The 23,749-nt window shown below is 35.8% G+C and overlaps 1 protein-coding gene across 2 annotated transcripts in view; it reads right to left on the bottom strand.

Moving 5' to 3' along the window:
- MIB1 (MIB E3 ubiquitin protein ligase 1) overlaps positions 1 to 23,749 on the bottom strand; it is a 155,300-nt gene that overhangs the window by 44,413 nt on the left and 87,138 nt on the right. For both annotated transcript variants that reach the window (XM_049901937.1, XM_049901936.1), the window contains exon 12: positions 20,543 to 20,694. In XM_049901937.1, the coding sequence (XP_049757894.1) occupies positions 20,543 to 20,694 (152 nt within the window). The remainder of the gene's footprint in view (positions 1 to 20,542; positions 20,695 to 23,749) is intronic.

The raw sequence follows: 23,749 nt of genomic DNA, 5'->3' as shown, positions 1-23,749 counted from the left end.
GGAGGGAAAGAGGACGGTACGTTGTCTGCTGAGACGGGGCCACCACTTCCTTCTCGTTCTTGTCTTGCGCTCACTAAGCGAACAGTTAGGGAAAGCTAAGCCCCTCAGAACAAAGTGCTGGTTACTCAGGAAGTTACTAAGACACTTCAACAGACATAGATCTATATTCTTGAAAGCTTATTGCCTCTTCGCTCATTACTTTACATGATGTTTTTTTGCTTCTTCCTCTCTAAGTACAACAACTGAACTGAGAGAACAAGAGAAGGCTGGTAATTCCGGGCTACTTTCAGGAATGACAAAAATAATCTTAGTCCCTTCAAGATACACGCTACCAAGTAAATCGAACCCTAATATTAAAATGTAAACTTCAGATTTCCAGAAAGAAAGTTTTCATCTCAGAACAAATCTGTTATATACTCCCACTTACACAGATGTTGTAAATTACGCTATAAAATTACCGTTATTAAAATACCAAATACTGAGATTACTCAGAAATATAAAAATAAAAACTGAACAAAACTTTGGCATAGCCTATTCCAAACATCTCATTTTAAAATGATTAAATGAATTATTTCAATACAAGGAAGGTATTTTAAAGAGAAATGGTTAATTCTAATTTCCCATAGAAACCATGTTATACTCGCAAAAAACGGTGAATACATCAGACAGTTAGGTACGTAAATAAGACATGGAGATAATAACTACAGAAAAAGACATCTGTAGAAGAGGAAATCATGAAGCCCAACTGGCTTAAAAAAAAAAACAACAGAAATTACCAGAATGGAATTACAATCAAAAGGATTAAAATGATGTGTCTTCGTCTTGAGAAATAGTATAAACTGAGAAGAACACATACTTTTGTGGTTACGAGCGGGAGAGGGAGGGAGGGTGGGAGAGGGTTTTTTACTGATTAATTAGTAGATAAGAACTGCTTTAGGTAAAGGGAAGGACAGTACTCAATACATGGAAGGTCAGCTCAACTGGACTGGACCAAAAGCAAAGAAGTTTCCAGGATAAACTGAATACTTCACAGGTCAGCGGAGCAAGGGCGGGGGTTTGGGGACCATGGTTTAAGGAGACTTCTAAGTCAATTGGCAAAATAATTCTATTATGAAAACATTCTGCATCCCACTTTGAAATGTGGCATCTGGGGTCTTAAATGCTAACAAGCGGCCATCTAAGATGTATCAATTGGTCTCAACCCACTTGGAGCAAAGGAGAATGAAGAACACCAAGGTCACACGATAACTAAGAGCCCAAGAGACAGAAAGGGCCACATGAACCAGAGACCTACATTATCCTGAGACCAGAAGAACTAGTTGGTGCCCAGCCACAACCGATGACTGCCCTGACAGGGAGCACAACAGAGAACCCCTGAGGGAGCAGGAGATCAGTGGGATGCAGACCCCAAATTCTCACAGAAAGACCATACTTAATGGTCTGACTGAGACTAGAGGAATCCCGGTGGTCACGGTCCCCAAACCTTCTGTTGGCCCAGGACAGGAACCATTCCCGAAGATAACTCAGAAGACATGAAAGGGACTGGACGGTGGGTAGGAGAGAGATGCTGATGAAGAGTGAGCTAATTTTATCAGGTGGACACTTGAGACTGTGTTGGCATCTCCTGTCTGGAGGGGGGATGGGAGGATAGAGAGAGTTGGAAGCTGGCAAAATTGTCACGAAAGGAGAGACTGGAAGGGCTGACTCATTAGGGCGAGAGCAAGTGGGAGTACGGAGTAAGGTGTATATAAACTTATATGTGACAGTCTGACTTGATTTGTAAACGTTCACTTGAAGCTCAATAAAAGTTAATAAAAAAAAAAAAGAATAAATGTTAATACTAAAAAAAAAAAAATGATGTGTCTTTGTCTGGGGAGGCAGAAAATGACTGGTTAAAAAAAGAGAGAGAGAGAAAAGAGAGAGGAAATGGTTTGTATGCAGCCTGGAGAGAGAATGAGAAAAATAATTTGTCAATGTTCCCCTAGCATCATCCACAGAAAAGTTCTCTGACAGGCAACTCCTGTAATTCTAATTTGCCCTCTAGTAAAATGCTATCACAGCTTTCAGTACACCATTATATGGACAGTCATCACAGGTTGATAACACTATTTGTTAAGATCATTCAACCATTTGCCTTGTCCACCAATCAATTTCCAGCTTCAATGTAGCTTCATAGTAGATTTGTTTTTTCCCTTAGAGTAAAAAAATCTGATCAGCTGATGTGAGTACTGTAATCTACTTAGCAGTAATTTTTTTCTATAAATAGTAATTTGGCATTCTTATTTATGCATCAATCTCTTACATGTTTAGTCAATGTTAGTCATTCCAAGTACAATTACTTCTGGATCTATAAAGCAGAGGCCCCCAAGGTGGCCCTGTGGAGCCCCAATTACACACCCTCACTCATAAGATCTCTTATATTTCTAACTGCAATAAAAGGTCATGATTCATATCTAATATCAAAACATCTATAGAAATCACTATAAAATACCATAACGTTGCTGTAAGAATTAAATGAGATAATGTAAGTAAAATTTTTAGTGTAAGGTTTAAAACCTCTCAATATAATAGCTATTAAGACAACTTTAAGATTATAGACCCATAATCTCCATAATATAAACACCCCTTCTTCCTCTTTCCTCCTCCTGGATGTTCCTCCTGTATTTTTGATGTTGGTTACTCTTATTACCACTTAACTAGCGATCCAAGTCGGAAACCCAGGACTCATTCTGGACTCCTCCACATCTCCCTACTCACCATATTCAATTTGTCCTGTTGATTTTCCCTTCTAAATGTAGAATTTTTCTTTTCCACAGCCTCCAACATTTTTTTGGTAGGCATTCATTGTCTTTGCTCTAGAAATTTCCAACGGCCCCTGTTCAAACCTATATCCTCTATACCACTCCTATACTTAATCTGATCATTTTAAAATTTTCACAAATTCAAAATTATCAGTATTCAAATAAAAAAGTCTTCCTTTTAAGTAACAAAATCTATTAAAAATGAGAATGGTCCTGAAAAAAATTATACTAAAATACACTTTCCTGCTTTAAGTATACTTTTAAAAGAACATGATACTAAACATAGTATTTTCTTGGTAATTCAATAACAGCAAAATCAAATTAAAAAATATCAAAATCACTAGTTTTTGATAAACTACTAAAAGTGGTTGTAACGATGGGCTCAAGCACAACAATGATTGTGAGGATGATGCAGTCCCAGGCAGTGTTTCCTTCTGTGGTACACAGGGTCACTTTGAGTCGGAACTGACTGGACGGCACGTACAACAACAGCGTAAATTGTGGAGAAACGTTGGAGAGAGCCCCAAAACAAAATTAATACAAGAGTCACCTCTCAACTAGCCAGGGGTGGGTGGATTAATTTTTGTTGTTGTTTTTAAATTAACTTTTGTTTAGAACAGTTTTAAAGAGTTCTCGTAAACCCTACATTTTACATTAGCAGAGTACATTTGCTACAATTAATGAACCAATTGATACATTATTGTTAACTCAAGTCCATACTTTTTCTTTAGTTTTTACCCAATGTTCTTTTCAGTTCCAAGATTCTATCCAGGATCCAAACCACCCAAACCCACTGCTATCCAGGATACCACATTATATTTTCTTATCATGTCTCCTTAGGCAACTCTTGGTTGTCACAATTTCTCACACTTTCTTTTTGATGACTCTGACAGTGTTGAGGAGTACTGACAAGTATTTTTTACAATGTTCCTCAAGTGGGATTTGTCTGATGTTTTCTCATGATTACACCATGGTTATATATTTTTGGAAGGAAGACCACAGAGGTTAAGTGCCATTTTCATCACATCATATCAAGGGTTCATACTTATAGATGTGACATAGCACCACTGTTAATCTTGATCACCTGTTCAGGTGGTGTCAGGTTTCCCCACTGTAAAGTTACTTTTTGCCCCTTTTTATAATACACACTATTTGGAAGGAAGTCATTATGTGCAGCCTACAGTTAAGGAATGGGAAGTTATGCTTCGCCTTTCTTGAAGGTGGAGTGTCTATATAAACAATCTGGAATTCTTCCACATGGAGGTTTGGGGTGGATTAATTTTAACAGAGATTTATAACTCTCTCATTTTAATTAGAAAGCAGCTAATTCAACTGCTGACCCCTTCAAAAAAAAAAAAAAATATGGGGGTGTCTCAGTCTGGGTTCGCTAAAGAAGCAAAACCAGTGAAACATATGTACATAAATATATATATAAAACCTATTGCTGTCAAGTCAATTCAGGCTCATAGCGGCCCTAAAGGACAGAGCAGAAACGCCCCATAGGGTTTCCAAGGAGCTGCTGGTGGATTCGAGCTGTCGACCTTTTGGTTAGCAGCCAAGCTCTTAACCACCAGGGCTCCATAAATATATATAAAAAAATAGAGAGAGAGATTTAATCCAAGGAAATGGCTCACGCAGTTGTGGAGGCTGGCAAGTCCCAAACTCATGGGTCAGAAGTCAGGCTGGAGCTTTCTCCTGACTCACATGGTTGCAGGTGTTGATGAACCTAAAATCAGCAGGTCAGATGGCAGGCTGCTGGCTGAAGTCCCATGAACTGGGGGTCAGACGATGACAAGTCAGATGCAGGATCCAGCATGAGAGTTAGTCTTGCTGGAACATCCGTTTATATACTGGAAGCAGGTCACACACCTCCAAGGAAACTCCCTGTTCAAATAATTGGCTGCTCATAGCAGATCTCATCATGGAAATGATTATACTATACAAGATCTCATCACGGAGATGATTATATTTATTATATTATGGAAGAACAATTTGTCCAATGCCTGCCAAGCCACGGAAAATCATACCCTAGCCAAGTTGACACATAACCATCACAAGAGGCCTGAAGAAAAGAGCAAATCTTTGAGCCCAGCCTACAAGGTGAGTTAAGAGAAAGTCAAGCAGAACAGTGCTTGGCCCCCTCACCCCCATGCCAACGAAAGCAGTTCTGAGTGGGTTGTCTCCTTTCTTTCCATGAGGCAGGGAAATCTTAGGAACCACCCACAGTCTAACCATGAAGCCTGGCTGCAGGCTGTTCCCTGTGGTACCTTGGTTAATAAAGAGGAGATTGTTGTCATACTGCAAGCACTGAGGCCCACAGAGTTGCTGGGGTAATGGTGTTACTAGCTCAACAAATCAATAATTTTATTAAGCCAAGAGACTCCCATCTATGGAGCATAGTATATGAGAACTGCAGCTATTTTCTCTAATGCTCAAAGATTCTTCATTTCTCAATCCGACTGTTTTCCAAGGAGTTAAGGACATGGATGGTTTAAAGATAAGATCTTACTACCAGTTACGCAGGCATTTATGAATACTGCCAAAGAAGCATTAAGTTCCAGAACAACTAACAGTGGTGCCTAGATAATCCTTGGCACATGGTAATACTCAAACGTTTGCTAAATGATGAACAAATGAGTTCTAAGAAGCAGAAGGGACAAGCAGCTGTCTACATTGGTATGTCATACTCATATGGCACTGGGTCAAGTTTTAGGGCCTGCCATGCTTTGCAATCCTTCTTCAGAGAAACCACAGAGCTAAAGTGCAGAGGCCTTACATATTAGTATTACTGAGTGTAAAATGCCACATATTAGGTGTCCAATAAATGCTTGCTAAGTTAATGAAAAATCCTTCAAGTCACCATTAGGTAAAGCAGGTTAGTCCAGAATCCATAAAGAAACTTACTAAGAAAGCTGATCTCTCTCAAGTAGCTTCATCAACTTTATTTTGGGTATGCTAAGTAAAAGCAGGCTACTACACAGGTGGAGTACATTTGGTTCAACACACAGCCCTATGTGAATCGGTGCAGAGAAGAAGTCTAGGAGGGTATACACCAAAAATGTTCTCTGTAGTCATGGATGGTTTTTATGTTCTTTCATCAACCCAAAATTTCTTATTTTTCTACAGTAAACAGACATCAGGTAAATACTTTTTAATTCTTTTTTTTGTTACTTATAATTATTTTCCCATATACTTGCAGACAGATACTATAACCAAAAGGCTCATTAATTAAATTCATTACCTAGAAATTTGGTAATGTAGTTGAATTTATCACAAACAGAAAAAGAACAGGTGCAATGACAACACAGGCTGCAGAACAGCTGTGTAGATGACTTTGATCTTAAAAAGGACAAAATTATGACTTAAATGACTAGTCAGTTCTTATTTCTCCTTCTATGATGTATAAACTAGGAAAGCCCATCTTACTTATCTTTATATACACTTTGTAGCTATTAACTGAAAGGCTGCAGATTTGAACCCACTCAGAGGTACCTCGGAAACCCTGGTGGCATAGTGGTTATATGTGCTATGCCTGCTAACCAAAAGCCTGGCAGTTCAAATCCACCAGGCACTCCTTGGAAACTCTACGGGGCGGTTCTGCTCTGTCCTACAGGGTCACTACAAGTCGGAATCGACTCGATCGCAACAGTATGGTATGGTATAGAGGTGCCTCAGATGAAAGAGGCCTGATAATCTGCTTCCAAAAGGTCACAGCCATGAAAACCCTTGGAGCACAGTTCTCCCTGCAGCACATGGGGTCCCCGTGAGTTGGAATCGACTCAATGATAGCTAGTTTTGTTTTCTGGTTTGTATACCTAGAATAGGGAACTCAATGTTATGTTGAATGGAATTAATGAAGGCACAAATGATGAAATGAACAATCACCTTTCTGAATATACTAAGACAAGGACATTAGCAATATACGAAACTTCTGGTGTACAACTATGTCCCCAAGAGTGGTAATTCCCTAACTCATTTCATTATTACAAACCAGAGCAGAAATATGAGCATGCTAGTAAAGAGATCTGAGTATGAAGCCCAACTATCTGGGTTCAAATTCAGGCTGTGGTAAACTGAATGAATGGTGACTTCAGCTGGTTATTCCACACTTTTTTTTTTAACCTGTAAAATATAAAACTAAATCCTAGCTCATAGCGTTGTCATGAAAATTAAATGAGTTCATATTTATAAAGGGCTCAGAACAGTGCCTGCCACATAACACATTACACAGTGTTTGCTGAAAAAAGAAAAAACATTTAATACTAGGAAGTGGCTAACAAAAATGCGGTAATTAAGAAACCTGAAAAGCTAACTTATTTTAAAACTCTGAGACATGTGTCATCTTATCATGCTGTGTGTAAATTATTTCAAATCTAGGAAAGATGGTTCTTTAAAACTGCCAAATATCTACAGAAGCAATCCTATGTCACTGTTTCAAAACAGCCATCCAAAATCATAAGGTATTAAAAGCCAAAGACAAAAGTAATGTCAAGAACAAACCTCCCTGTAGGAAAATGAGCTGAGAAAACAGGTAATGGTTTTTTCCTGATTCTTAACTGAATCAATGCTTAAAAAGAGAAAATATTTACATTAAGAAAAGGTACAGTTGGTTTCTCGGGCATTTTTAGGTTGGTGAGATCTTTTCTCTCCACAAGTTGGTTGGATTTGATGTTTTAAAAATAAAGTTAAATATTAAAAATTATTGTGAATATGCTATTAAATTCAGAGTAAAAGTACACTTCCTTTGAGGCAAATACTATTTAGCAAAGTTATACGCAGTTTAATGACTATTTCAGTCTGATTACTGAAATGATTTTGTGCCTAAATGTTACAGTAAAATCAACTATGGCAATGTAGAAGGGAAAAAAAATCACTTCACATTTTAAAATAAAACAGAATTTCATTCACAATACAATGCATTTTAATATGTCTATGTGTATATTTAGTTTCAATATAAAAGACCATAATTACTCAAAAGCATTCCTCTATTTTTTTAACTAAGCACTGTAAAAAACCGACTAAAATTGTCATTGAATTAAAATTTCTAAGTAGCATTTCCAAGACTTCATACATATACCAGTATTTCTTCTCCCTAATGATCTTGCCACCTTTAATACACAGGTTCTACCTTTTCTACGTATTTCCCATTTAAATATTATTCATTAAATTTAAAATATCATGTTCAGCAACCACTAGCTCTAAAGGTAAACCTACAAAATTCCATCAGGTCTTTAGTTATGTAATGTATCATCACCCATTATACTTTTTTACCAAAAAACAAAAAATGAGGTTATAAAATATATTCTGGCAGCAAAGGGATTTTACTTGGTCCATATCTGTCTAAAGATTATCTTGCTACTAGCCAGGGTAATTTTCTTCCTCTGTCCTTTTTTGCTCTGCAGTGCTTCTAAGTATAGTGACAACCGCATCAGGCTTTCCTACTATCAGCGCAAGCCCAGTGAAAATCTGGGAAATGTAAGTGGAAACATGAGAGACCGCTTTATTTGGCAGTGCTTTAAAGGAGGAAAAAAAAAAAAGGGGGGGTAGGACAAATGGCAAAGCAGTGTTTGGACCGCAGGATGAACAATCAATAGGCAGAAAGCAAGATAGAGGCTTCCTCAGCTTTTGGATCGACAATCGACAGCTGAGAGACTATTTTTTGCTATGGTTGACTAAATATGGTCAGGGAAGAGAGAGGCACAAGAGAGCCTGTTTGCCTAGGAGTGCATGTTTCAAATGCTTAGCTGCCTATAAAGCTGTAAGAGTTTAGCCTGTGGCCACTGAGGGAAGACTCTAAATTAGCCTCTGGATTGACCATGTGGAAGTCCTGACCTCACGCAGAGACTTGACCCCTGGATATGAAAAGGTAGCTTCAACACAGATCTACCATTTAACCCTGGAAACTAAAATCCAAAAAAAAAACTCAAAGCAAGAAAGGTGCAGAGTATTTCCTGAGAAGTCAGAAGAATCCAATGTGTTCTGGTGGGCAAAAGAAAACAGGGTGAATGCTTATAGTTACCTGGGGGGGAGTGTTAGCTGTGCTTTTGGAAGGGGGGGGATCTTTTTAGATTATAAAATTAACTTCCTTTGCAACTTTTTCCCCTCTTCTGAAGCATTTAATCTAAGAAGTGGGCTAGGTTCATTTTCTTGGCCGCTGTAGCAATCTTCCTTGGTTGCTTAACTTTCTGTACAGCAGGTTCAGGGTACTCGTATCTGTGCAATACTGGTAATATGACATTCCAAGTCAAAGGACCAACTGATTCTATTTTATTGTAGTTTTATTTAAGGGGAAGGAGAGAGAGAAGGAAAAGTCGACTTGTTTTGGGTTTTTTTTTTCACATTTATTTTAAAAGGTGAGGTTCTCTGCTCACTGATACTTCCCTCGGCTCATGAAGAGAAGCGCTGAATCAGCGAACTGAGTGAAAGAACAGTCAAGATGAGATGGCTGCAGCTGATGTGACTCTCTAGGTCATTACCTCTTCCAACTGCTGCAGGATCCTGAGTTCACAGGTAACAGCACCCAATGCCTGTACTTTACGGATGCTTGTAACTTTCTGCATGCTTGCCTATTATTGACTCGGTATGTTTTTACTGTTAAATGAAATTCTGTGTCTCATTTCACAGTTCAGGTAGAGAGCAGCTGCAGTGTAAAGAGGAATGCTGCTCAAATATCATGCCGGATAACTCTTGATCTCAAAACTGCACAAGTCTTTTATTGTCATTTACATTATTAAAGATGACTGTCTTTACTGTTTCAAATTCAGTGATGATTCTGCCATTCCTAGGAAATCATATCCTGCTTCTGAAGTATGCTGTCTTTTAAAAACCATTAGCTATTTCAAGGTTTAACCAACCAAGAAACGTGGCAATCATAAAATACATGTAAGTGCTTATTATTAACTGGCCAGGAAAAGAAAAATCAGAAGCGCACGGTGCCATGCGAATGCTGCACTGCGAAGCTGCTGTAGCACTGGACTGTCTGACTGCCACATTCGGATTCGCTCTGTGAGCCGCACTCGCTCTTTATCACAGGCTGCAGAAATTCTGCTTTCCTTGCCTTTTTTTTTTCCCTTTTCCCAACTCTGAAAATTCATTGATATTATCTCTTAAACTAACCTTTTAGTATGTAGTAATTAAAGGCTAAAAGGCTACCTACCGATTATAATTTCTTTCATGCTAAATGAATAAGCTAAAACCCAGGTGCACGTAGGCTAAAACCTTTCATTTAAGTGTGACTTTGTGAAAAGTTGGCTGTTTAACTAGCTATCCCTTACATTAAAAATATCAAAGAATCAAAAGAACTCCCCAAAATTACATATTTATACATCTATTTGAGTTTTTATTTGACCAGAAGCATCAAATTGCAAAATCTTGGTAAGAAACTAATAAAGACAAAGGAATGACAAGTTTTCAAATGATCACAAGTTCTTATCTGTGACCTTAAAAAAAAAAAACTTCAACAAAACCTTCATCATCTTTAAAAAGTCAGTTCACTCACACTCTGAAAAGACCTGGTTTTTCTCGCTGCCCTTTCAACTTGCGGGCCAGTATCAGGAGTATTCATTGGTTAACTGGTGAAGTTTTTAAAAAGATACCTAGTTTGTGAAAACTGACACTGAATTAATTACTATCTACTTTAGGCTCTAGGAGCAAGCTACAAAATAAGAAGAAATTTGCTTTGAAGATTATGGAGAAACACGAGGCTGATTTTACCAATTTCTGAAATACACTTTGTAAAACTCCAATGATTCCATGAATCTCTTGCAAAAAGAACCAAAACAGGACAAAGTTCAACAGATAACTGGTCAAATGTTTAGAAATGTCTATGTCCACCAAGAACAAGGAACCATAAGCAGCATTAATACCATTCTTCAGGTAAATTTGTTATAAAGATTAGTCTACGATAAATTAGCTCTGCAATGACCTACCATTGTTCTACATCAGTAAGCTGAATGTTTTACTAACAAATGGGAAAATCAAACATTTCATGTTTTTACAGCTAACAACTTAGTAATACCTACTCAGAGTACATACTTCTTTATGTACCCATATGAACATACAATGCTATGGAATGTAAAGAAGTATGTATTTTTGGTAGGCAATAAACCACCAAGAGGAAATTAAACTGCAGCTAAAGAAAGCCCTTGCTTCTTTCTACACGAATAACCTTCATATGGTAAATTAACCTAGTATCAAATAGACAATCTTTTGTAATACTAACACCATAAAAATGTACCTACTGCTTACAAATGGAAACTAAATATCCCTAAGATTTATATTTCATGAAGGAAAATAATTTCTATTAAGTAGTTTTAAAATTACCATGAAACTACCTTTAAATCATTTACATTTAAAACACTATATTTTTCATTCTTTTTATTAAGTACTCACATGATTAAAATTTGACTACAAAAGCGGAAACAGTATTACTGGCACAAAAGAGGTAGGGATACACATGACCTATTTTCTGTCTCAACAACGTGATCTTAATTTAAATATTTCACATTAGTAGGACTAAATGATTTGTTAAGAAAAATAAAGATATAACCAAAGCTAATTTCATCACATTTTAATAGATCCTTTTACTTCATGTTTTGATAAATTTGTATTTTATTGGTTTGGAGTTTCTGAAGCACAGGTTTTGTCGTTTTAGGTTTTCTTTTTCCACAGGCACAGACACAGTCGATTCTCAAAGACTGTCTTGTAAACGAAATTCTCTCTCAAAAAAAATGATTCTAGTCCTCCCCTTAAATTTATCAGATCTTCAACTCGATCTCCAATTTAAATGCTAAACTAATACTTAGAATAAATTAAAACACAAGAATTAAGCATGAAAAACACAAATTTCTGGGCCACAGCAACAGACTGCCAATTATTGAAAAGAAATGGATTTATTATCTATATTGTCTTTGAATTTGCTTTTCTAAAGAGGGCACATAAAACGAACAAGGCTGACCAAGAAACCAATTTACACACAGAATAACGAGCTTTTACTGATACTATGCAATTATAATTCAATTTATTACAAACATGACAGAGCTACTGTTTACAGCATGCTGAAGATTTCAGCATACTTTGAAAGAATAATAAATAACAAAGCTCTCAGCAACAATTTATAAGCAGTACCTGTTTTAAGCTTCTACAATGTACGACAAAGTTAGAAAAAATAATGCATATCTGCTTTAATTATATTCACGTACTCTCATCACTTATTAAAAGTATCATTTCAAATGGAATATTTAGGCATGTATAAAAAGTGAATAAAAAAGCATTTAAAATTTTTTACGTTAGAAGTTGAACAGAAATGGCCATAAATTTAATTCTGGTCAATTTTCTCTGTGTTTAATAAGGCAATTAAGTAGTTAATAGTCAAAATATTATTTTCATTTTACCAGCAGATTATAAAGAATGAGAGAATGACTCTACTGATATAGCAGCATATAAGTTACTCAATGTTTACTGGAAATTATAAAAAGCATGTGATTTAAAAATTCTACATTTTCAAAAAAGAAATTAATTCAAAACTTAACTCACTTAAGCACACACCTTCTGATCACCCACTAAGCAGAATGGCAATGCCTCATGTTCTGTTTGTTAAGTTTGCCTGTACATGTCCAAATATACAGCACCTCAAAAGTAAAAATTCCTCTATAACACCCTAGAATACTTCAAAGAGGAATACTTTAATCATGTTTTATAATTAACAATTGTGTTAGCTATTCCATAGGTATAAAAGTAAACTTTAATAATTATTTTTAAACATTTTGACTAAGACTCTCTTTGCTATAATATTAAGAGTATGTAATGCTTTGAAAATAAAATGACAAATTATTTGTTTAAAAAAGTAAAATTATATACTTATTTTGGTGCTTACAAGTTTAAGTTAACATACCTAAGAGTCCTTTCAATCACTCTAAAATGTCACATCCATCACTGAGATCAGCTGTTCATTTTTCACTGAGTACATATTAAACTCTGGGCATCTGCTGACACTGGTCTAACTCAAACATTTCAACTGTCTCTCTGACAGGGATAACAGATGCTGACATTATCAAATGCTGTACTATTTTTTTCCCGTGGCCTCTTCTTGCCCCGATATGGCCAGTATATGAAACTGAACTGCCATCCAAAAGCACACTTGAGCAGCTGGATCTGCTAAACAGCTCCCACATAACTAATAAAATAGAAGCCAGTTTTATTGCTATCTTCAGCACTTAAGTCCAGACAATTTAACACCTGTTTTCACTTCTACGAGAATGAATGACAAAAAGACTTGTACGTTAATTTTACCAGCAGCATGATACTTATCAACCAACAGATGCCGAATATACTTAAAAACTGTTTGCATATTCCCTGAATTAGCGTTGGTTCAAACCAGTAACTATAAGCAATATTTCTTTACTCTTTATACTTTGCTAAGAGCACTTACCATAGAGGCAAACTATAACTTATCAAACTTTTATTTTATGCATGTTTCAGAAGACATCCCTCCCCCGCATACTGAAATACAACAGTGAAGCCATGTTACAACAACATTTACTGTACTGATTTATAAAGTTATCACTTGCATGGTAATTTTAATACTCAAATTCATGAACTGTAGCTGACCACCACAAGTCAACACATTATCAAGCTGATAATGAGAAAGAGCTAGGCATCTGTACCAAAATGACTGAAAATTTAGTCAAGGAAATAGATCTTTAAAGGGGTTAAATTACTAACCTATGATTACTAACACTACATAAGCAAAATCAAAGGAAAACAAGCTGGCATGCATGGTAGCTCCTTTCAACATAACAAGTCCAAGTAACACACTGAGCACACGTGTAACCTATTTATAAACTAAAGGGCAGAGGAGCTTCCTTAAGGCCACTCATATTTCTCCACCCCCTATCGGCAGCTTGCTATTGGTTCTCAACTATAACACTGAAAAAGAGGTGGTGGTAGAAAAGTGTTTCGAACAGTACTCTTCCCTAACCTATTAGTTTGACTACTCAAGTAATCTAGTTTACTGCTTAGAGATAAACAGTAAACATTACTCAAATACATCAAGGCTGATTTGTTCCTTTAAATGTTATTGGTTTTAATACAGCTTATTGTCTACATTTAGGAATTGAGCAAAGGCATTGAAAACAAAGATCTACACTGATAATTCCTTAATGCATTAAACAACTTGTTAAAAGGAAAAGACTTCTAAACTATAATAAACAATAGGGAAACTGCCTTCAAAATACCAGTTTGCATTCAATGACTCAAGCACTGATATAAGAATTTCTAACAGTTATAGGAGGTCCATAACCATGATTTTAAAAATAAGATGCATTTAACTGTTTTGGATCCCAAAGTAGCAGCACTGCAATGCTTTGCTAGAGCTGGTAAAATGGAACCAAATCGCCTCTTCAATGGATTTGGTCCCCTTCAACCAGCTGTAGCTATGCATTGATTACTACAGGACAGCCAGCGTTTTCAATTATGAGTAACAATCACATGCCAACAAGTTTTAACTTATTTAAGTTATTCAGATTTTGTGGTTAAAATCAAATAATTTGTTGCTGTTAATTCTATTTGGGAAGAGTTACAATGGTTAAAGATGTTTATAAAAAGCTTTATGAAAAAACATGTGGATAGCTTATGGATTTCAAATAAAATAATTTTATTTATTTATGGTCTCCTGGCATTAAATTTCTTATCCTTCAGAAAAGAAATGGTAATGAAATGTAAACTATGCTTTACGATTAAAAAAAGCCTTCCTTCAAAAGAAGAAAATATGTGGGAAGGTGACCTAAAAACCACTCAAACACATAACAGAATGCTGCAGTGTGGTTCACGCTGGACACGTGGGTATTTTAAACGAAAGAAAAGAATAACATTTTATTTTGGGTTTTCTATATAAATAATACTCTAGAAATGATGAGTTACTACTTTCCATAGGGTTAGCTTTAAATTTTACCACTACTGTCACCTAAATGTTAGTGAAAAGGAGAGATGATTACACGGCAGAACATCTTGTGGAGAGACATAAGCAATTTTTCTAGTTCCTTTGATCTTGAACCAAAGGTTTTTAAGCCTCAAAAAAGAAACAAAATGCTAAGCAGCCCTACTTTTGATCATGTGGATATCTCATCTCTCCATACCTGTTTCCTCAGTTGTAAAATGAAGATCTAATAAAAACATCCTATGACATTTCTTGTTCTCTTTCTGTCTTCTTTGTCCTTCACAAAAAATACATACACAAGATTCTCTAAGACAGAGAAATTACTGAAGGGGAAAATGACAAGTGATCCAACATCCATCTAATTTTCTTACTGACTTTGGTGAAACTATAGATAATCTAATGTTCTTTAATAAGCACACAGAAAATTCTGAGCAATTAATGAAGACTGCTGAAGGTAAGTAGTACTCTCATGTTTGCACAATTCTCAATTTCTGACCATGCCTCCATTTCAAAGTGAAAATCATCCTTTAAAAGAATGTGGGCAAACGGGTATATATAAATAAATCTTATCACTTCATCAAATTGGTAGGCCTTCTTGCTCATATTAATTACATCTCAACCAGTCATAAATATATTTACGTATTACAAGTAAATAATGTCTGAGAGTGGATACACATATCACAGAAATGAACATACTGTAAGTATACTTGGAAGCCCTGGTGGCGTAGTGGTTAAGAGCTATAGCTGCTAACCAAAAGGTCGGCAGTTCGAATCCACCAGGCGCTCCTTGGAAACTGATCCTTGGCAGTTCCACTCTGTCCTATATGGTCGCTATGAGTCAGAATCGACTCGACGGCAGCCAGCTTTATAAGTATACCATCATTTAGTGGACTCTCAGCTATTTTTTCATATATAGCACTTGGCATGTTCAAAGTTACGGGGAAAGAAAAATATTAAAAACCAAGAACAGTCCAGATTATCAAATCTTCCTACATTCAACAGTCGCAGTAACAAGACCATATTTCAGAAATTAAAAAATTATATAAAGGTGTCATAATATGCTGAAGGGAAAAACCATAAGCTGGTGGCATACTCAGTAAGATTTAGTATGCACTTTGTGGGAATAAATACATACATCAATAAGAAATGCCTGTGAAGTTACGTTAGAGCTAGCCAGAAAACCTGACAAGTATATCACATCATGTGGCTCACTCAATTTTACTACTTTCCACATTCAATTTATACTAAAAAAAATTTTTACAGTAACACTATATAAAGTAACTTTATATTATTATAATAGGCAGCCCCAAAATACCAATCGTTTTTGCCATCTCCGCAGACAACACTGCTGACTAATCTATGTCCATGCCTGTGAGGGAGTTCTAAAAACCTAAAAGCAGCTAAAAACGCAGCATTCTCACAGAAAGTACTTAATATGCTGACCAATGCCAGTCCAAATAAATTGTTTGCACTTCAAAGAGCAGAAATTAAATCTGCTTTTTATTTAAATCTGAAATTTTACTTTATTACAAAAAGAAAAGACATATGGCTAAACTCTATGGGAAAACACCCCTATAAATAGAAATATCAGAATACACTAACATACTGTACTTAGTTAAGATTTCTTCTTCTAAAAAAAAAAAAAAAACTCTTTATTAAAACATATCGTAACTATTACTCTAAAATGTTCCAAACTTTATAAAGCATGACCAAGGTACTGGTACAGCTAGAATATTTTTGAAGACCAGAAAAAGTGATTTTTTTTTTTTTTAAAGAAAAGCACATCTAATAATTATTAACTCTGCTGTGTTAGTGACTTATTTCTGAAAAATTATCACTGTTAACTAAAAGCAATGGTAGGGAATAGTATGGTACTTAAACACCCCACGTACATGTAAATTTTGGAAACTTTTCAATATCACTAACCAGAATAAGTAGACATAACAGTAAGTAAATATTTTTGCTGATATCAGATTTGTGCCCACAATGATGCAAATAATTTATTATAGAAACAAGTATATATATTCTAAAAGAAAAAAAACCTCAAAAATAGCTAAGAATTGTATTTATTAAAATGAAGTTAATTGCAATTAAAATGGGCTATCTATTAAGTTCAAGAGTTAAGCCACATAAACTAAAGAAGTACATTGGCACCGTAAAACAAAAATCACAAAGAACAAAACAAAGCATTACAATTCAAGGTAACAGATTAAGTTACACAAATCATAAAATGCTTACAACAAAGCGGGAAATGTTAACACATATGTTAATCATACGTGATATTTTATCCAAAAACTAGAAGTTCCAGTACCAAAAATAACACTTATTTTTCCAAAATAATTTGTTAGGTTAAAGAACTTTTTTTTTTAATTCTGAGTGAACAAAAAAATCGTTCTTTCTGTCTTTTGATATCACTGGTCAGTCGGGAAAAGAAAAGCCAACTTTAAGAAGAAACTTGATGTGAAGGAATTCAAGAGCCCAACTTGGAATTAAGTTATTATTTTGTTTCCTTCACGATGTCAAACTATCAGGTGACACGTAAGTTGTGTCACCTTCAGAGACTCTTCAGTGTCCAATTAAAATCACAATCTATCTGACAATCTACAGTCACAATTACATCAAATGTTTTAAGGAAGTAAGAATAAAGAAGTTAAACCAAAAAAAAAAAAAAAAAAACCAAACCCAGTGCCCTCAAGTCTATTCCAACTCATAGCTTTAATTGATGCACCACTCTGTTACAGAATGAAAGTGTCTTTCTTTTTCCCTTACCTGTCATCCTGGTGGCATAGTGGTTAAGTGTTATGGCTGCAGTTTAAATCCACCAGGCGCTCCTTAGAAACTCTGTGGGGCAGTTCTACTCTGTCCTCTAGGGTGGCTATGAGTCAGAATCAACTCGACAACAATGGGTTTGGTTTTTTGGTCACCAGTTATCTGATTGGAGGAGACAGTGTCATAAATCTTCAAGATTTATGCATGAATTGAGAAGTACAAGTAAATTCTCTTCCCCTTGCATACGCCTACTATTATAGAACATACCATACTTACTCGTAATAAAAATGAAACCATTCAAAATATTTTAAAAGTTATTTATAAGTTTCCTAACTTTAATTTTCATAGTTTATCTTAAATTTTATGATTTAATATTATAAGTTAATTTCTTTTTGCTCATTGTAGTCTAAACTAATTGCTGTTTGAACTCCTAAAATAGCTTCTCTACAGAATCCGTGTTGTAATTAATCATGTAATATCTTATGATATGTAATGCTGTACTAACATTTATTGAGAACGTACTATATTCAGGACATTGTAGGTGATATACAGAAGGATACAGACAGCTCACTGCTTCAGCAGAAAGACACACAAAAGTGCACATACTGAGAGTACACAACAGGTTTTAAGTGTGATATAATAAGAACACAAAACAAAGACATACAGGCAAATAAATAATTTCAATGATGTGATCCAGGAGTGTCTAGAGGAAAGATGGTGAGGATAAAGAGGAGGCATAGGGCATCTGACGAAAGAAAATGCTTAAATAAATGAAAGAAGAAACTACAGAGTGGATTTCAAGAAAGGAGAGTAAGTGTACATAGCGGAAGAGTAGGGCAGGCAGAAGGATTTTATTTAGTGGGAGATAACATTAGAAAGACTGAGGACACACCAGAAGTGGGTTTAAATGCCAAACCAAGGTATATAGGTTTTTTTCTATATATACAAAGATTTAAGAAAAGGCTAGAGTAGCCATTAGATCTATGCTTTCAGAATGGTAATTCTGGTAACTGTATGAAAGCTGAGTCAGGAGTCAGACTGAAAACAGGGAGAACAATCAGGAAGATACTATAATAATATAGGTAAAAGTCCTGAGTATTTAATTAGGGCAGCAACAACGGGAACAGAAACAATGGAATGGATTAGAAAGAAAGACAGGTAGAATAAACAGAATTTTAGAGCTGAAGTTGAGAATAAGTGAGAGACCAGTCAAAGATAACCTAAGATTCTGAGCCCAAACAGTGAGGCAGTAAGGGGGGCAAAGTACTAACAGATTCTTAGTCAAATCATTCACAGTCTATGTGTTTCAGTATTGTCTCACATATAGACACTAATACAGAGAAAGTAGAGTGGTTAAGAGCTCAGGTTCCAAAGTCAGACCTTGCTTAAGTCTAAGCTATACCACTAATCTCTTTATTAGCCTCATGTTCTCCATCTATAAAATGAGAATAGAAAAAAATATATATAAATACAAAATTTATATATTTTTTTAAAAAGTTGTTGTAAGGACTAAATGAGAGAAAGCACTTAACACAGGTCTAGCATGAGATAAGTGCTACCATCATCATATTCTTTTATTTGAAGGGTAGGGAACAATATTATTATTTTGTCTCCTTCACAGTTTTGAATGCCAAACTATCAGGTGTTCAAATATCTGCAATCGTAAAAACACAAATCCAGACGTGATCTAAAATATGGCCCTTGGTTTCACCCTACATTATATACCCATTTGGTACCAACAAATAAGAATAAAAACCCTTTTGTTTTCTGTGCTCACCCTCTAGTGGTGATCCTAAGAAACTAAAAATTGCAAAAAAACTAGAAGGAACTATATGATATAAAAAGGCAACAAGTAACCAAAGATTAAGAGTTCAGGATAGATTAAATTAACAAAGTGAACTTCAAAGTGAACATTTCCCTAAGCGAAACTGGTTCAACTATAAACAGAAGACACTTGATACAGAATTTGCTTAAATTTTTCTCAAGGTAAAGTTGTTCCATAAACATGTTCATGGAAATCTCTAGGTTAAGCGAAGCCAAACATTTTCCTTTTGTGCACTTCTCAGACCCTTTATTAGTGTGGTGATTCTCCAAAAGCAGTCTTTCTCAGCCAGCAGTTTTTCAGAAGCACACTTATTTTATTTGAAACTTGAGGAACAGCTACACTAGAAGTTCATATAACTAACTGAATTATTAATAAGGAATCAGGTGGGCAGTGCGAACAGGTAAGTGCTTGACTACTAGCTGAAAGTTTGACAGGTCAAACCCCCCACAGGCACCTTAGGAGACGGGCCTGGCGATTTGCTCCTGAAAGGTCACAGCCTTGAGAACCCCATGGAGCAGTTGTACTGTGCACACGTGGGGTCACCGTGAGTCGAAATCGACTCAGTGGCAAACTAAGAACAATAACGGTAGTTATTTGGCCACAGATTTAATAAAATAGTTACCATACAAATGGATAACATGGGTTTAGAGAACACCTTTCCTAAGAATGATCTTAATATAAATCTCTCCCTGAAACTATTGCCCTGAGGTAATCTTTAAAGTTTAAACCAAATATATCCCCTTAATCTTCTCTAAACCAAACAACAGTTTAACTTAATTAGTAAAGAATGTCTGCCTTGAGCATTGTGCACTTTTCAAGAACTATCTGTATAGGCTCAAACTGACAACAGCAACTTGAAAGGTTAGATAAGAAGCTCAGGGGGCAGTGAGATTATGTTAATGACAGAGGAACAATTTATAAAAGGAAAGTGAAAATGGTTGCACACCTTGAAGAATGTAATCAATGTCACTGAATTATACATGCAGAAACTGTTGAATTGGTGTACATTCTGCTGTGCATATCCTCAACAAAAACATAAACTTAACCAAAAAAATCATATAGAAATTAATCTACTGAATGAAGACATAATTTCAACAGAACTTTAAAATGATTTAAAATATTTAAATAAGCCAAAATTATTGTCTCATCGGTATCAGAAATAAGAAAATATTTTTAAATCGTATATAAAATAGTGAAAGGTGACCTCTTTACCTGGGATTTCCTCTGAGTGCAGCATGGTGTAGAGCATTGAATCCGTTATTGTTTGTGATGGTAACATCTGCTCCAGCTTCCAAAAGAACTGCCAGGATATCATCACGTTTCTTACTTATTGCATCATGAAGAGGGGTATCGCCTTCAGAATCCTTTTTTTAAAAGTGTAAAGAAACTTTCACTAGTTCTTCTTTAATTAATCACCACATATAATATTAATACTAATACTGAACTCTAAGCAAAGAAAAAGAAATAGAGGTCATATCTCACAATTATCGGTAATAGATCACACTGTGTTAAGTATAAAAATGCAGGCAAGAAAAACATTACATTATGCTAAAAGTCATTTATAGTCTAAAGTCATATTCAATGTAGATAGGAAACACAATCAACATGCTGCAGCTTTCCAAAGAAAAGGAAAAATAAAATCAAAGAAGTTACTCTTGAATAAAATTCAGAGTAACTAGTAATACAATACAAACTAATGAGGTGAAAAAGCTCCCTAAAAAAATCAGAGTCTAAAATGGTCTGATAAACCATATTCATACCATTATTTGTGGGACCCTGAAACTCCATACAAACCTACACCAGTCTTAGGCCCCGTAACAACAAATTCAGTCAGTGGTTGTCAGCCTGGGCTACACATTAGAATAGGATACGGAGCTCTTAAAAATCCTGGTCACACCCCAGACCACTGAAAGCAGAATCTCTGGGGATGAGAATCTGGCATCAGTAGTTCTTCAAAGCTCCCCAGGTATACTGTGCAGTCATGTCTGGGAACCATTCATCTAAGTGTTTTCAAAGGGGAGGAAAAGGCTAGTTAGCTCAAACTGAAAACAAATGTGAAAAATACTTTTAGGAGTTTCAGTTTACCTTTCTTTTAAGCTGACTACTTTTTTTCAATAATCTGTTCTTTATCAGTAACTGGTTATTCATTACCAGTCATTTGAGTAAACTGGTAATGTAGACTTCATTCATTTATTAGGTTCACAAATGCTATTCTCAATAAAGTCATATATACCTTACTCTGTTGCATATACAGGATTGGCAAACTACAGCCTGTGGGCCAAATCTAGCATATCAACTATTTTTACAAATAAAGTGTACTAGAGCACAGCCATACCCACTCGTTTATGTACTATCTTTGGCTGCTTTCATTCTACAGTAGTATACGTGCTAGAGGCCATATGGCCCACAAAGCCTAAAATATTTATTATCTGGCCCTTTACAGAAAAAGTTTGTCAGTCCCAGGCATATGTTGACCCAAAGTCAATTCAACAGTGTACTTTCTATCATCCTATACCTGGTGACACTAAACATTCAGATGTGAGGTGGGTTCTTAACATGGCTGGGATATCTTTCTACAGATTGCTCATCTGTTCTGTCTTCAAGTCCCTACAGCAGTTACAGGAACAAAATCTGTTGCTAAATCTGTTTTTAAGTCGAATTTGTAGGTAAATCAGAACAGGTACATACATACAGTTCTTAATTAGCATCAGTCAAATGTTTGTCTTAGTATATAATATATATTTTACCTTTCTATGCATATAAATGCATATAAAACACTTAAGAAACACTTCCAAATCAAGGAATGTTTTCATGAGTGTCACAAAGCAGGGCTTGCATTCGTTATTACCAACCATTGCATGTATTCAACTCAAATTTTTAATATAACAGGCTTTATGGCAGTCCCTTCTCTAAGTCGGATGTTTGTAACCTGGGGACTGCCTGTATTCCAAACCTTTATCACTCTTCTCAATTCTCCTTTCTCAACCTCCCATCCCTCCCTCACACTCTCAACAGATGGCCTTGCCTCCCATTTCAGACAAAAAAGTCAACAGGTATAAATTCCATCTCCTTCAACAGATTAACCACCCCCTCTTCCTCCAATTCTGCCACCCAGTTCTAAGGCCACACCCTAAGACCCAGTCAGTACCAAAATGGCTGTAGCTCAGAAACATTGCCTCTAATAACCACCTACGTGAACAATACTTTCAGTTCTTCTCAAAACCCTCACTGCCACTACTTCTGCTCTTCCTTCTTCATTACTTCTCAGAGATCTATCCAATTCAACAATCCATTCCTGGCTGCTGTGAATTATTTAAACTACCAGCAGCTTATGATACAAAGCTTTTTTCTTTTTTTTAATCATTACTGCATTCCAGCTTGAACTAAGTATTTTTCACAAATTCAAAGAATATTTCAGGGGCCACTTTTATTTCAAAATAATACACCGTTTCAACTCTATTCTGTTAAAGGTGAACACGATCAAATAAAAGCAGGAAAAAAGAACCTAAAGGCTGCTGAATTATGTTAATTTGCTTATTTTACTACGAAATTATTAACTATTCATACCGCATTTTAATTTGACAGGTACACAAAAGACGGGTTTAGTGACCACACTAAGTAGATAATGAAAATAACCTACATTTCCCTTCTATCTGTAGTTTAAGTCATCTGGTTGCTAAAATGTTGATGTGAAGAATCACTTCTTAGGTCACGCTTGCTTCAAAAATAAAGTACTACTATTAAACAGGGGAGCCCTGGTGGTGCAAAGAGTCTTTCTCTATGGGAGAAAGACCTGGCAATGCGCTTGCATAAAGATCACAGCCAAGAAAACCCTACGGGGCAGTTCTACTCTGTCACATGGAGTGAGTTGGAATCAACTGAACAGCACCTAACAACAACAGCAACATTGTTAAACAACCCTAAAACCCTACATATTTTCCAAAAGAGAAAATCTTTGAAGACTAATGACTAGACCAAGACTCTAAGATAAATTAAACCAAATTCGTTGCCACTGAGCAGATTCTAACTCATGGCGACCTTGTGTGTCACTGAGGAGAACTGCCCCACAGGGTTGCCTTGGCTGTAAGCTTTACCGAAGTGAATCACCAAGGCTTTCTTCCATGGTGCTGCTGGACGGGCTCAAAGTGTCAACCTTTAGGTTAGCAGTCAAACACAATCTACACCACCCAGGGACCTCAAGATAAATTAAGCCATACTAAAAAGAATTTAGATCGTTATGAAGTGACTATTATGAAATGCAGCCCATTATACTTTTTTAAGCTTCTAAAGTTCACTATGGTGGTACCATTCTCTATCACTGATAGTACCAAAAAAAAATGGTAACAAAGGAATGCTTACTAGAACTTAGTGTTTCCCCCTTAACAGAATTCTAGCAATATCTGCAGAATATATTTCTTT

This window comes from Elephas maximus, chromosome 11, assembly GCF_024166365.1.
Source record: "Elephas maximus indicus isolate mEleMax1 chromosome 11, mEleMax1 primary haplotype, whole genome shotgun sequence".
NCBI lineage: Eukaryota > Metazoa > Chordata > Mammalia > Proboscidea > Elephantidae > Elephas > Elephas maximus.
This window is presented reverse-complemented; position numbering and strand designations above follow the sequence as displayed.